This window comes from Schistocerca serialis, chromosome 2 (genome assembly GCF_023864345.2).
Source record: "Schistocerca serialis cubense isolate TAMUIC-IGC-003099 chromosome 2, iqSchSeri2.2, whole genome shotgun sequence".
In the NCBI taxonomy this organism is placed as follows: domain Eukaryota; kingdom Metazoa; phylum Arthropoda; class Insecta; order Orthoptera; family Acrididae; genus Schistocerca; species Schistocerca serialis.
The window spans coordinates 1,077,196,093-1,077,210,416 of record NC_064639.1 but is presented as its reverse complement, the minus strand read 5'-3'; the positions used below and the strand labels follow the sequence as shown (position 1 = coordinate 1,077,210,416).

General features: G+C 44.0%; 1 protein-coding gene across 1 annotated transcript in view; it reads left to right on the top strand.

Annotated features, from left to right (window-relative positions):
- The window catches only part of LOC126456632 (chaoptin-like), a 157,166-nt gene that overhangs the window by 42,296 nt on the left and 100,546 nt on the right, over positions 1-14,324 (top strand). Inside the window, exon 3 of the mRNA XM_050092376.1 lies at positions 124-234. Coding sequence (XP_049948333.1) covers positions 124-234 — 111 coding nt within the window. The remainder of the gene's footprint in view (positions 1-123; positions 235-14,324) is intronic.

The window sequence follows — 14,324 nt, the reverse complement described above, 5'->3', positions numbered from 1 at the left end:
TCCATTGTGGTTTTCACGGTAATTGATGCTGATTTTGTACACTAGCGCCTTTGAAACCGACTTCTAGATATTTTGCTTATTTTACTTGTTATGTTTATGTTTTGTAAATCGTTTGATTTGCAGGTGGATGAAGGACACACTCAGATCTCTGGACCTGAGCTACAATCAGCTGGACGAGGTGCCTTTTGAGGCTCTGCAACTGCTGAGCGGGCTTGACTGGCTCAATCTTCACAGGTAATTATATACGCCACGCTCAAAGACCCACTGCCTGTGTCTCTTTCTTTGCCCGATACCCCTATTTCGGATTACGAGGTGGCGCCCTCGCCTCGCATCGAAGATGCCCCGCGCAATAACAGCGAGGGCCGGTGTGCTGACAAGTCTCGATATGGTGAATACCGGGATTGTATCCACGTTCTTCCAAAGTTGCAGCATTCGCAAACACTTAGGTAACGTTCGCACACTTTCACATGTCGTTACACCAGAAGCTGACAGTTGGGGGGTACACAAATTCCGTCTCGGTGGCATCCAGCCACCCTCTACCAAACCTAGAAATGAACCTGCCTATGCCGTGGAGGTGCGGGCTAAAGGCCAGGAAAAAGAACAAGGTTGAAGAATACATGGGCAGATCAGATTAAGGAAAAAATATTAGACCATATGGAGGACGAGAGCATTTTATAGCACAACTTGATTAAAATAAGTGGTTAAGGAATAGTCAATTTGTTAATGTAGAAAAGCATGTGAGGTGAAAAATATCAGAGAAATTACACAGTTTGAATAATGGAAGGAGGTTTAAGTAGATGTATGTTGCTGTCGTTTTGAAGCGAAAATGTTTGACCTACAGTGTTAACAAAATAGATTTTCACACTTTACCTTTAAAATGAAAGTACGACAACTAACATTAATATTCCCCAACTTTTGTTACTCTTATGCTGGTGAAACCCATTTGGTATCACAACATTAGTGGTCGTCTGTTTGACACTGCTGCAGGGAAGGAAACTACCATGGTTGAATGGGAATAGTAAAGCCTTAGATGTGTGGCTGTCACAGAAGTTGGACAAAAACGTGGAAGCGCTCCAAGAAATGGAAGACTGTAATGTCCTCAATATGTTGCCGGTTTTGGTCGTGGTCCGAACACTGTTCTGTGCAGTTTTGAGGGTATTATGTCGGAGATATTCCCGGCGGGGTGAGAGATTTTCTCTGCCTCGTGATGACTGGGTGTTGTGTGATGTCCTTAGGTTAGTTTAAGTAGTTCTAAGTTCTAGGGGACTGATGACCATAGATGTTAAGTCCCATAGTGCTCAGAGCCATTTTTATGTCGGAGATAAGTGACTATGAACGTGAACAAATCGTTGGTATTCGTATGGTGTGTGCTTCCATAATCAAGGCAGCATATGTGTTTAGTGTTTCAAGAGGTGCCGTATCTAAGACATACTGCATATACGGAAAGCGGAAAAACATTTTCCATAAACCACCATACGGACGAAAATGTGTGTTTAATGATCGTGAGGGAGAGTCGTTACAGATGATTATGAGGGGAAATAAGAGGCAGACAGCTGAAAATGTCACTGCAGAGAACCTTATCGGCACCAAAACAGCAAGAACAGACCTCCAAAGCAAGGAATTCGAGGGTAACCTGGAGTTCCAAAAGCACTCATCAGTCGTGCAAATGTCCGTAACCGGAGTCGTGGTGCCGAATTCATAAAACCTGGACTGTGGAGCAATTGATGGGTTCATTTGGTCGTATGAGTCTTATTGCAAATTGTTTCCAATTTTTCACCGAGTGAACGTCTCAAGAGTCACACACTTGGTAGGGGTTCGGTACCGATTAGGGCAGCCATATCGTGGTCTGACATGAACCCAGGCCGCATTATTGCCAAGGATTATGTGACAATTTTGGCTGATCAGGCCCATCCGAGGGTACAATAATCGTTCCCCAATGGAGATCTTGTGTTCCAAGGAAACTGAGTCTCTGTTCTCACTGTTCTGGTCGTCCAGGACTGGTTCTGTGAACAGGAGTATGAAATTTCTTATCTTTCTTCTTTGGCTACCACAGTCATCAGATCTCAAAATTATTGAGCCTTTGTGGTCTACTTTGGAGAGAAGGGTGCGTGATAGCTATTCAAGTCCATCGCTTGCCACTAATTTGCAGGAAGTATGCTTGAAAGGCATGCAGGGCCTGTATTTACCCATTTCGAGATGACTGGAAACTGTTTTGAATACTATCGGGTTTCCTACTCTGTAGGAGGCTTGGTAATGTTTACCATATTTTTGTCGACCATCTGTATGTATTTGTGGGGAAGGGAAATTGGTGTAAAAATTGTGTGTGTGTGTGTGTGTGTGTGTGTGTGTGTGTGTGTGTGTGTGCGTAATGAATCGGCGAATGGGTGTGCTGGCGTTTACTTTCCTTCATATATTGTCATGATAATGATTGCTTTCATTGTTGCATCACACTTTGTCGTTATTCTGTGAAATATGCTGCGTTTCTCAGTTCCTCTCAATATTTCTCTTTTTCCGCACCTAATAACGAGAAGGTCCAGTACCCTGTATTTGCAAGTACTTTGGATGAGTCGTTGAAAAATTCCAAAACAAGATACATTATCCAGAATGCATTAGTTCACCACATAGAGATTCGAAGAACGCGACAAAAACTTGCAGCATTAAACCATGAAGAAAAAGTTTTTCATGACCGTTGAGAGTCTCTATAAGAGCCACCTTCCCACGTGCTTACTTTGTCCCAGTTTCCAGCCGCAATGATTTTTCAAAGGTGACCAACTTATTTTGTACCAATTTCCAAGCGTAAAGATTTATCTAAGACGAGCAAGTACCTCATCGAGTAGTGACCGAGTTGGTGTAGTGGTAAGGGTAAGGACTCTTATCCAGAAGAACACCGGTTCAAAACCCTGTCCATCTATTCAGATGTAAGTTTCCCTTGATATCCCTGAATCGCTTAAGGTGAATGCCGGTATGGTTCCTTTGAAATGGCACGCCCGATTTCCTTCTCCATCCTTCCCCTAGATGTCTCCCACTCAGTCTCTAATGAACCTTCCGAGGAAAATAGAAAAAGAGATAATTCGTAGTGGTAGGTAGTGGAGAAAGATACTAGAGACACATTGAGTGATTGATTGATGGAGGTGGAGGGGGGGGGGAAGTTATGGGACTAAATGGTGAGGTCATCAGTCCTGTGATTCCAAAGTTGTTTGCGGAAGAAAGAGGGTCTGCTAAAAATTGACAGATCCAGTCACAGGGGTCAAACTATAAAACGACGAAATTAGAACACACACAGTATAAGGCAAAAAAGGGTAGATCAAATATAAAAACTGGAGTAACAGAGGGATAAAAGAGCAGTCTTTGCAGGGGGTGTGGCCATGGGTCCCAGACCAAGAAAACATGAAGAGATGCTCCAACCACAACCACCCTACTGCTGCTCCACAAGTAAAGCAAAGTCTTATATCTGGAAACAGAAACCACTTTCATGTAGGGAACTGAGGACCAATTTAACCATCTGTGAACCATCTCCTAATATTATAGACAAAGAAACTGGAAGGCTATACTTAGCACGAGGGGGCAAAAGAAGGGGACATTCCACCAATACACGGGGTACTGTCAGTCTGGCTCCACATTCGCACAGTGTTGGTGGCTTGTTACACAAGAGGAAACAATGGGTGGGCCTGGTATGACCAATGTGTGGACAGCATAAAACAGTGGACACCTTCTCAGAGGAGGGGAAGGAAGAATACCAAACTTCAGTAGTCTCTTTGATTGTAAGGAGTTTATTACAGACCAGTAGCGAAACAGATGTCATTCTACTTTTCGGCAAAGAGAGATTTGATGTGGATCCATATGTCTGCACTTAGAATCATGAAAGGGAATGAGGGAGACTTATCTGCCTCTTTAGCCAAACGGTCAGCCAGTTCATTGCCTGGGATCCCCACATGACTTGGGACACAGAGAAAGATAACTGAGCAATTGGCACAGCCAAGGGCAGAGGTAAGATGATGGATAGCAGAAACCCAAGGTTGAGTAACAAAATGGAGGGCCCTGTTAATGGCTAGCAGCTCTGCTGTGAACACACTACATGATCCCGGCAGTAAATGGTGTTCCTTGCCAGTAGGAGACACAAAAGCATATCCCATCTTATCTATAGTTTTAGGACCATCGACTGGATCTACTTCTGCATCATCATCATCATAGTCAACTAGTTACACATTCGAAATTGTTAACGAAAGCTTCCATTTTATAATACCTTTTTTTAAGTTAACAATCACTACGACTCCTACGCATTTCTAAATGTAGGTGTAGAAAAGTACATTAGTTCCCAAATGTAAAGCAGAATCGGGACCAGGGGACAATTAAACCTAAATATCGCGGGCGCGTACTTCGGCAGGCTTCCCAAAGGCAGTAAAACCATTATGTATGTTCAGAGCGTATCAGATGAAGCAGAATTCGATACAGCGCGCTAATATCGAATGAGGGCGGTCGTGGAGCGAAGACCTATATACATGCTCGTTCATAAAAGCGCTAATTTTGATTATAAACGTTGCGGCGCGCACTGGTAATGTGTAGACGTGAACTCACATCAAACGGATGGCTCTTGTCAGTCGGAATAACGAGGCACGAAGTTAACTTCAGCTGCTGCAATTCCGAAATGTAATATAAGACGCCGTTGGTATAGCTCCTGCATACCTACCGTCTTCGAGTATACGTTAGACAATGTAGAACTGGATATACAAGTAACATCATATCCACTCTAATCACAAGCTGAACGTATGAAATGTTCTGTCAGATTTTCAACTAAACGAATTTAGTTCCAAGACACTGTTGTCTGTTTTACAGCTCTAATTACTGCCAGACACTTCAGGCTTAAATGTTCGCTCTCACTGAATTCTTTTCCATTTGTGCACGAAAGTAGAGACGCTTTTAATCTCTGGTTTTTATTCTATACAAAAATGCTGTTACAGCAGTGTATGAGGGGACTAGAAAAAATAAGTTACGCATTATTGTGGCAACCCAAGTAACTTTTATTGAATGCTGCACTACACTTCTATGTGACGGAGATACATGACACTACTTTTCAAACAAGTGTATGCAAACAAAGGTTCAGAAAGAGCCACTGGAGAATCAATTACTTTTGAAAACAGGCGAGGTGCCGGGGTGGGGAACAGTTTGTACCTCTTTAAATCTGGCGAATTTTGTATGAGAACTGGACATGCATTCGACCCCGTCCTTACCTACCACATAATTGATCGTGTGCACAACGGCAACGAAAGGAATTGATGGTGGACCCTGCTAGTTGGTAAAATAAGGAGTGCACACTCACAATAGTTTAATAAAAATCATTATCTACTCACTAAAGAATAAGGGAATTTTATCATAATAAACGACAGGAAATGAGATTCTACATTTATCTATGAAATGATATGCAGATTAAAAATTCAAATGTAATTTATTATACATCAGAACACAAAGGTACTTGATTGTCAAGACAAAGAGTAGGCTATAGGATAGGTTGTACTGAACTATCATGAGAATAAGAGTTGGCCTGAGAACAAGGGACTCCTACTCTCTCTAACGCAATACACTGACGATAATGACGAAGATTTCAGTATAATAATGACAGGTCCTACAATGCTGGAGCGGCAAAATACTTTGCCAGTCCTGAGACCTGCAGCTCGTCGTCGGTAGGCAGCGTTCTGATGATGTATGTACCGACTTTGCTGTGCAGCAACTCTATTACTCGCCCTGTCGGTACAGACACGAAAATGGAGAGTAAGAATCTGGGTCTTAAGTCGCAGAATGAAACTGGAGTATGACCGGAGTCACGCTCCACAACGATTCCGAAAAAGCGCGACTAAGCCGCAAGACCACCCGATTCCGACGAAGAACAGATCCCGAATGCCCTGTGCCCGTGCAACTCAAGAGCGAAGCCAACGTTACTCAACTCCCCACTACATTCGAAAAACTGCGAAACAACGTTCAGTGGTGTTTCCAAAGTTCCCCCACACTATTTCAGAACATCATTCACGCCAATAGCGACCGTTTCTCCAGTTTCGAACAGGGCTTTCTGATGTCAACTGGCCTCAGCTTAAGTTGACCAATCATGCCTCTGCTATCTAGCTGGGGGCACTGAACTTGCCGTTTGACTGGCTATGAAAACAACATACCTAGACCACCGGCCATCTGGGGCCAGACGATCACGCCCAGCAGGGCACTGTCCACACGTATTCTCAGAGTCATGAGGACAATGGAGTCAGTCGGTGCCAGCAGTCTTCGCTCCAGACCCGCTGGAACGGTAAACACATAAACTGCGGCGACACTGCATACAATAGACGAAATTCGACCACGGTCAGTCGCCCCACCAGGCACTGAAGTCCATTGATGTACAACGTTGATGTACAACGTATTTGCAGAAGTGCAATCCCCTACGAAAACGCAGTGTGCTGTATCCTCCAGCGCTCACCTCGCAACAGGCCACCCAGGGAAGTAACAGAGGAAACTAAAAGCATGACCACATACAGTTCCAGACAAGCATAGCAATCAAGTGAAAAGTATGAAACTTCCTGGCAGATTAAAACGTGTGCCGGACCGAGGCTCTAACTCGGGATCATTGCCTTTCACAGGCAAGTGCTCCACCAACTGAGCTACCCAAGCAAGACTCACGCCGCGTCCTCGCAGCTTTTTTCCAGGAGTGCTAGTTCTGCAAGGTTTGCAGGAGAGCTTCAGTAAAGTTTGGAAGGTAGGAGACGAGGTACTGGCAGAAGTAAAGCTGGAAGTTTAAAGTACTTTGAGCTTTCAGTACAAACACTCTCATTAGAATAACCTTACTCCGCCTGTTACCACGATGCAGTGACATAAAACATTAATATAATTGGGGAAAATGAGAGGCGACATCTAAAAGAAGTCATGGAACCTCTGAAATATTCTTGGAGGGAATCAGCGATCACAAAGTAATATTTGAAATTAATTAGAGGACAGTCTAGATAGATAACAAAGCACATTTCTTAAAAGGCTACCCATTCCGATCATTACATGATCATCTTCAGACTTTCAACCGTCCACAGAGCAGCAACAGCTGAATGACGAGCAATTTGATATCGCCATTCGGCGGCTCCTGCTCCATGCACAGCCATTGTCCACCATTATGGTTGAAAGTCTGAAGTTGATCATGTATTGAACGAAACCGGGTACTTTTAAATTAATTTCAAACTTTGGAGACCCTTTGTGTGAACATCCTCATCGTTGAAAACTCTGCAATTTCTGCCTTCCTGCTTGATCAGCATTATCTGACATCTGGGCTGATTTGATCAAATTGCTGGCATAGTTCTATTATGACTGCAGCCACACTGCATTTGCTCTGTACATCGTCAGAATTTCACGGCGACTCTGTGTTCAGTTTATATGTTTTGCTCATAAGAGTGTTATAATCCCGCGTACTTCAGCTTTAGAAAACGTTTCCAGCTGCAACACCATTACACACCCACACTGACACACATTTTAGCCTCATCACAACAGAACTGAGAACTCATAACAAGTACTCTGTTCTGACATGCGCCACTCATGTTGCGTAAAGGTCTTAGCATTGGACGACATGTGTTATTAATTTTTGAAGTCTCGTCGTGTAACAACAGATATACATGAGTATCACATTAGCTACTAATTGAAATACCATTCCCCGTTATGAGACGTGGATTTCTCTACGAGATATGCAACTTATACTTAACGTGGCTGACCATTTACACTGAAGGGCCATAGAAACTGGTACACCCACCTAATATGGTGTAGATCACCCGCGAGCACGCAAAAGTGCCGCAACACGACGTGGCATGGACTCGAGTAATGTCTGAAGTGTTGCAGGAGGAACTCACACCATGAATCTTACAGGGTTCACCATAAATCCATAAGAGTATGAGGAGGTCGAGATCACTTCTGAACAGCACGTTGCAAGGCATCCCAGATATGCTCAATAATACTCGTATCTGGGGAGTGTTTAAACTAAGAAGGGTGTCCCTGGAGTCACTCTCTAGCAATTGGATGCAGGTGATCAGACAGGATGCTTACTTACCTCTCACCGGTCAGAGTCGTATCTAGACGTAATAGGGGAACCATATCACCCCATTACAGAGTCTCCACCAGCTTGAACAGTCCCCTGCAGACATGCGTGATCCACGGATTCATGACGTTGTCTCCATACCCGTACACGTCCATCCGCTATGCAGGGTGGTCCATTGATAGTGACCGGGCCAAATATCTCACGACATAAGCGTCAAACGAAAAAACTACAAAGAACTAAACTCGTCTAGCTTGAAGGGGGAGACCAGATGGCGCTATGATTGGCCCGCTAGATGGCGCTGCCATAGGTCAAACGGATATCAACTGCGTCTTTTTTTTTTAATAGGAACACCCATTTTTTATTACATATTCGTGTAGTACGTAAAGAAATATGAATGTTTTAGTTGGACCACTTTTTTCGCTTTGTGATAGATGGCGCTGTAATAGTCACAAACATATGGCTTACAATTTTAGACGAACAGTTGGTGACAGGTAGGTTTTTAAAATGAAAATACAGAAAGTATGTACGTTTGAAAATTTTATTTCGGTTGTTCCAATGTGTAGTTCAGCTTCCGTGATGTTCGCACATGCCTTGACAATGCGCTGACGCATGTTGTCAGGCGTTGTCGGTGGATCACGATACCAAATATCCTTCAACTTTCCCCACAGAAAGAAATCCGGGGACGTCAGATCCGGTGAACGTGCGGGCCATGGTATGGTGCTTCGACGACCAATCCACCTGTCATGAAATATGCTATTCAATACCGCTTCAACCGCACGCGAGCAATGTTCCGGACATCCATCATGTTGGAAGTACATTGCCATTCTGCCATGCAGTGAAACATCTTGTAGTAACATCGGTAGAACATTACGTAGGAAATCAGCATACATTGCTCCATTTAGATTGCCATCGATAAAATGGGGGCCAATTATCCGTCTTCCCATAATGCTGCACCATGCATTAACCCGCCAAGGTCGCTGATGTTCCACTTGTCGCAGCCATCGTGGATTTTCCGTTGCCCAATAGTTCATATTATGCCGTTTTACGTTACCGCTGTTGGTGAATGACGCTTTTTCGCTAAATAGAACGCGTGCAAAAAATCTGTCATTGTCCCGTAATTTCTCATGTGCCCAGTGGCAAAACTACACACGATGTTTTAAGTCGTCGCCATGCAATTCCTGGTGCATAGAGATATGGTACGGGTGCAATCAATGTTGATGTAGCGTTCTCAACGTTTTTGAGATCCCCGATTCTCGTGCAATTTGTCTGCTACTGATGTGCGGATTAGCCGCGACAGCAGGTAAAACACCTAGTTGAGAACCATCATTTGTTGCAGGTCGTGGTTGACGTTTCACATGCGGCTGAACACTTCCTGTTTCCTTAAATAACGTAACTATCCGGCAAACGGTCCGGGCACTTGGATGATATCATCCAGGATACCGAGAAGCGAACATAGCACACGCCCGTTGGACATTTTGATCACAATAGCCATACATGAACACGATATCGGCCTTTTCCGCAATTAGCCGGCCAGTGTGGCCGAGCGGTTCTAGGCGCTTCAGTCTGGAACCGCGCGCCCAAAACGGTCGCAGGTTCGAATCCTGCCTCGGGCATGGATGTGTGTGCTGTCCTTAGGTTAGTTAGGTTTAAGTAGTTCTAAGTTCTAGGGGACTGATGACCTCCGACGTTAAGTCCCATAGTGATCAGAGCAATTTGAACTAATTTTTTTCCGCAATTGGTGAACGGTCCATTTTAACAAGGGTAACGTATCACGAAGCAAATACCGTCCGCACTGGCGGAATGTTACGTCATACCACGTACTTATACGTTTGTGACTATTACAGCGCCATCTATCAAAAAGCGAAAAATGTGGTCCAACTGAAACATTCATATTTCTTTACGTACTACACGAATATGTAATAAAAATGGGGTTCCTATTTTAAAAAATGCAGTTGATATCCGTTTGACCTATGGCAACGCCATCTATTGGGCCAACCATAGCGCCACCTGGTTTCCCCCTTCAAGATAGACGATTTGCGTTCTTTGTAGTTTTTTCGTTTGTTGCTTTTTTGGTGAGATATTTGGCCCGGGCACTATCAGCGGACCACCCTGTATACAATTTCAAAAGAGACTCATACGTTCAGGCAACATGCTTCGTCATCAACAGTCCAACAAACAATGACAGAAATGATGCAAAAGATTACAATTCCAACATTTGTCTTGTCAAAAGGGATGCTTCAACTTACAAGGAGTGTAGGATCACGTAATTTCACAAGTCTGGTGTCTGACGAGCTGAAACTCGTTCACTACGAAAATTTTATGCAACGATCACAGGAACGATTTTCAACGCCAATATCGAATATTTGATAATGCAGAGAAGCTCCTTGGGCTTAATGAAGATCCTGACGTGGAGAAATAATAAAATACCATTTAACAAATTGAACATTACGCCAATATTAAAACTATTACGTTTAAACCAAACTTTAAACGGGGAAAACATGGAAGGGGCAGGTACGACCGGCCAGATCTGAGTAAGACGGTTTAGAATAACGCCCGACTGATATGAGACAGACACGTAACATACAAGGAAAGCCGTAGCAAGCCAGGAGGCCGCAATGTCTCAGAAGCCACGCGCGCCGTACACAGCCGACGCCGACGATGAGCTGATGGGTAACAGGTAACACCCCGGAGCAGCTTGGAAAGCCGAGAGCAAACAAGCAGACATATATAATTCATGCATAATAACCATGGAACAAACGAAAATCCTCAAACGGAGACAAGAAACTCAACACGAGCGTGGTCCGAATACCCAACCAAACTTTACATATTGCAACAAGAATATTACAATAAGAATTATTAAGGGAATTACAATAAAGTACAACAACAGGTTAATGTAATTACCAAGAAATCAAAGGGTTACTCAAACACATTAATTCAAATTATCTACAAGGTAACAGGCAAATCTTTAGGATTAACACTCAAGAGACTACAATAGTAATTGTATTCGGAACAATAAATACAAATTTTTTTTTGAAAGGGGCAAAATCTCACCAGGGTTGGGCACCTTAGTTGCTCAAATGCGCTAAAATCTACTGGCACACTAGGGTTTGCTCACCACGGCCATACGCAAATTTATAGTCGTTACCTCAGTAAGGAAAGCAACAACTTCCAATACAAATAAGATTCAGAATGAGATTTTCACTCTGCAGCGGAGTGTGCGCTGACATGAAACTTCCTGGCAGATTAAAACTGTGACCCAGGCTGTGGCTAAGCCATGTCTCCGCAATATTCTTTCTTTCAGGGGTGTTATTTCTGCGAGGTTCGCCGGAGAGGTTCTGTAAACTTTGGAAAGTAGCAGACGAGGTACTGGCAGAAGTAAAGCTGTGAGGAGGGGGCGTTAGTCGTGCTTGGGGAGCTCAGTTGGTAGAGCACTTGCCCGCGGAATGCAAATGTCCCGATTTCGAGTCTCATCCGACACATAGTTTTAATCTGCCAGGAAGTTTCAAATAAGATTCAGTTTCGACCTCAGTACTCACTAATACAGCTTGCCGCCTAGAACATATGACACAATTAATTTCATCCCCGAATGAAATAAGCAGACACTGAACAAAGTGCAACTAAAGAACTTTTAAAGCACAGCAGATATGGCACTCATATAATTAGGCACAAGAAAGTAAATTTAATACCTCAGACAGAGTGACGGAGAACCACAGGTAATCCAGCGTGGCGGGAGCAACTTCACCATGGCCGCACATGTGTCAATCAAGTAACGGGTACACTACCCACAAACTGCAGGAAAGACGGCACCAGAAAATGAACAGCACTCCAACACCTGCACCAACAACTATGGGCCCTTATCCAGGGTAAACCGTCTGCGTCGACATTAGGTCCTAGTATTGCCGACCAACACAATTTTACCGACCATCGGCCACTTAGACAATAGTGCACCCGTAAGCACCGTGAACAGATCACCGTACGTCACATGTGCCTCTTATCTCTCTGACACTGACAGCAACGCACTGCTTGCCTATGTGGTCAACAACCCCCTACAAAAACAACAACCAAAGGGTCAACTAACAGCGACCGAAGCGCCACCCGGCGACTAGACAAATACGGATCGCGCCAAAAGGCAAAGATGTAAGAACACAAAACGAGCCGACACGGCTGCTTAAGATTAGATAAAGTATCGCACAGAAACAGAGCTTATCCTCACAGATTTGTAGTTCTCTCTTCCTTTTATTTAGCTGTTGTTAATTTTTACTTTTTTGCTTTTAGTGACCTGTCTTACACGTATCTTATTTCAGGTATTTCTCTGTCTTAGGATCGCTACTTGAGGAATGCAGTGAGAATATGGAACCTTAACTATATTTCGTACATTGCACCTGTCAACACGGACCACCTTTAGGCAACAAGTTTCACCACGATGATTATTCGTAGTAGACTAAAGGACGGCAAGCAGATGAGACAAAGAATACTTTATATTTTCAAGCTTTCCAGCAGAGCACCGCCTTTGTTACACTAACCATGGTCGTTGTGGAATCATTTTCGAACTGCTGATCAGAGTCTAACAATAGAAACGCCATCAGATTAACGTTGGTGTACAGTGCGCCAGGATGTCTGATTGTCCCTTTGGGTCGCAAACGAGATACTATGTGCAAGTAGTACTTTCAAAGAGCTCGGTAAAATACAGTTGTTTCCTAAGCGACTACTTAGTTTTATACTATCCTGTGTTCTCCTGAAAGAAAATATACCATGGAGAAATAACTTTGTCACAGTATAAGAGTTATTTACTCTACAATGGAGCGTGCGTTGCCTCGAAACTTCCTGGAACTGAAACGCAAACCTTGCGTTCTTCGGATAAGAGTGAATATAAAATTAAGTGATAGGAAGGCTTTGTCTGAAGTCGTTTGGCTGGAGTGGAACCTCATACGGAAGTGAAACGTGGATGATAAGCAGTTCAGACTATAATGTGGCTCTACAGAAGAATGCTGAAGACTAGATGGGTAGGTCGCGTAGATAATGAAGATGTACTGAACAGAACTGGCCAGAAAAGAAATTTGTAGCGTAAGAAGCGGAGAGTTAATTGGACACGTTCTGACACATCAAGGAATCGTCAAGTACTCTAGGAACGTTTTTGGGGAGGGAGGGAGGTTAAAAGCTGCAGGGGGAGAATAAGAGACGTGTACAGGCTGAAATGTATGTCTGTTGCAGTAGTAATTCGGTGATGAAGAGGCGTACACGGGAAAGGCTGGCGTCGAGAACTGTCTTCGGACTCAAAACAACAACAACAACACATTCTCACCAACTAAGTTGTCCAGCTACCATTCACCAGGGCACGCGAGAAATACGGGCCTCGCAGAAAAGTTGTGACTTTAAACGTCTTAACTTGGTCATGTGCTATCGAGAGCTCGCATGTATCTAAAAGTGCAATTAAGCAAACGCATCAAAAAAAGTTTTGCATCACCTCAGTTACGAGAGGCCGGCCGAAGTGGCCGTGCGGTTAAAGGCGCTGCAGTCTGGAACCGCAAGACCGCTACGGTCGCAGGTTCGAATCCTGCCTCTGGCATGGATGTTTGTGATGTCCTTAGGTTAGTTAGGTTTAACTAGTTCTAAGTTCTAGGGGACTAATGACCTCAGAAGTTGAGTCCCATAGTGCTCAGAGCCATTTGAACCATTTAGTTACGAGAGTTCCGAAACCTGTACAGAAAATTCGAATAAACATCAACATAAACTTCATTTCCGTCCTTTTTATTGCTTATGAAAACCACACATTGCATGTTGTACCACCATACAGCGAGACCTTCAGAAGTGGTGGTCCAGATTGCTGTACGCACCGGTACCTCTAATACCCAGTACCACGCCCTCTTTCATTGATGCATGCGTGTATTCGCTGTGGCATACTCTCCACAAGTTCATCAAGGCTCTGTTGGTCCAGATTGTCCCACTCCTCAACGGCGATTCGTCGTAGATCCCTCAGAGTGGTTGGTGGGTCACGTCGTCCATAAACAGCCCTCTTCAATCTATCCCAGGCATGTTTGATAGGGTTCACGTCTGGAGAAAACGTTGGCCACTATCCTGAAGGAAGTCATTCACAAGATGTGCACGATGGGGACACGAATTGTCGTCCATGAAGACGAATGCCTTGCCAATATGCTGCCGATATGGTTGCACTGTCGGTCGGAGTATGGCATTCACGTATCGTACAGCCGTTACGGCGCCTTCCATAACCACCAGCGGCGTACGTCGGACCCACGTAATACCACTCCAAAACAGCAGG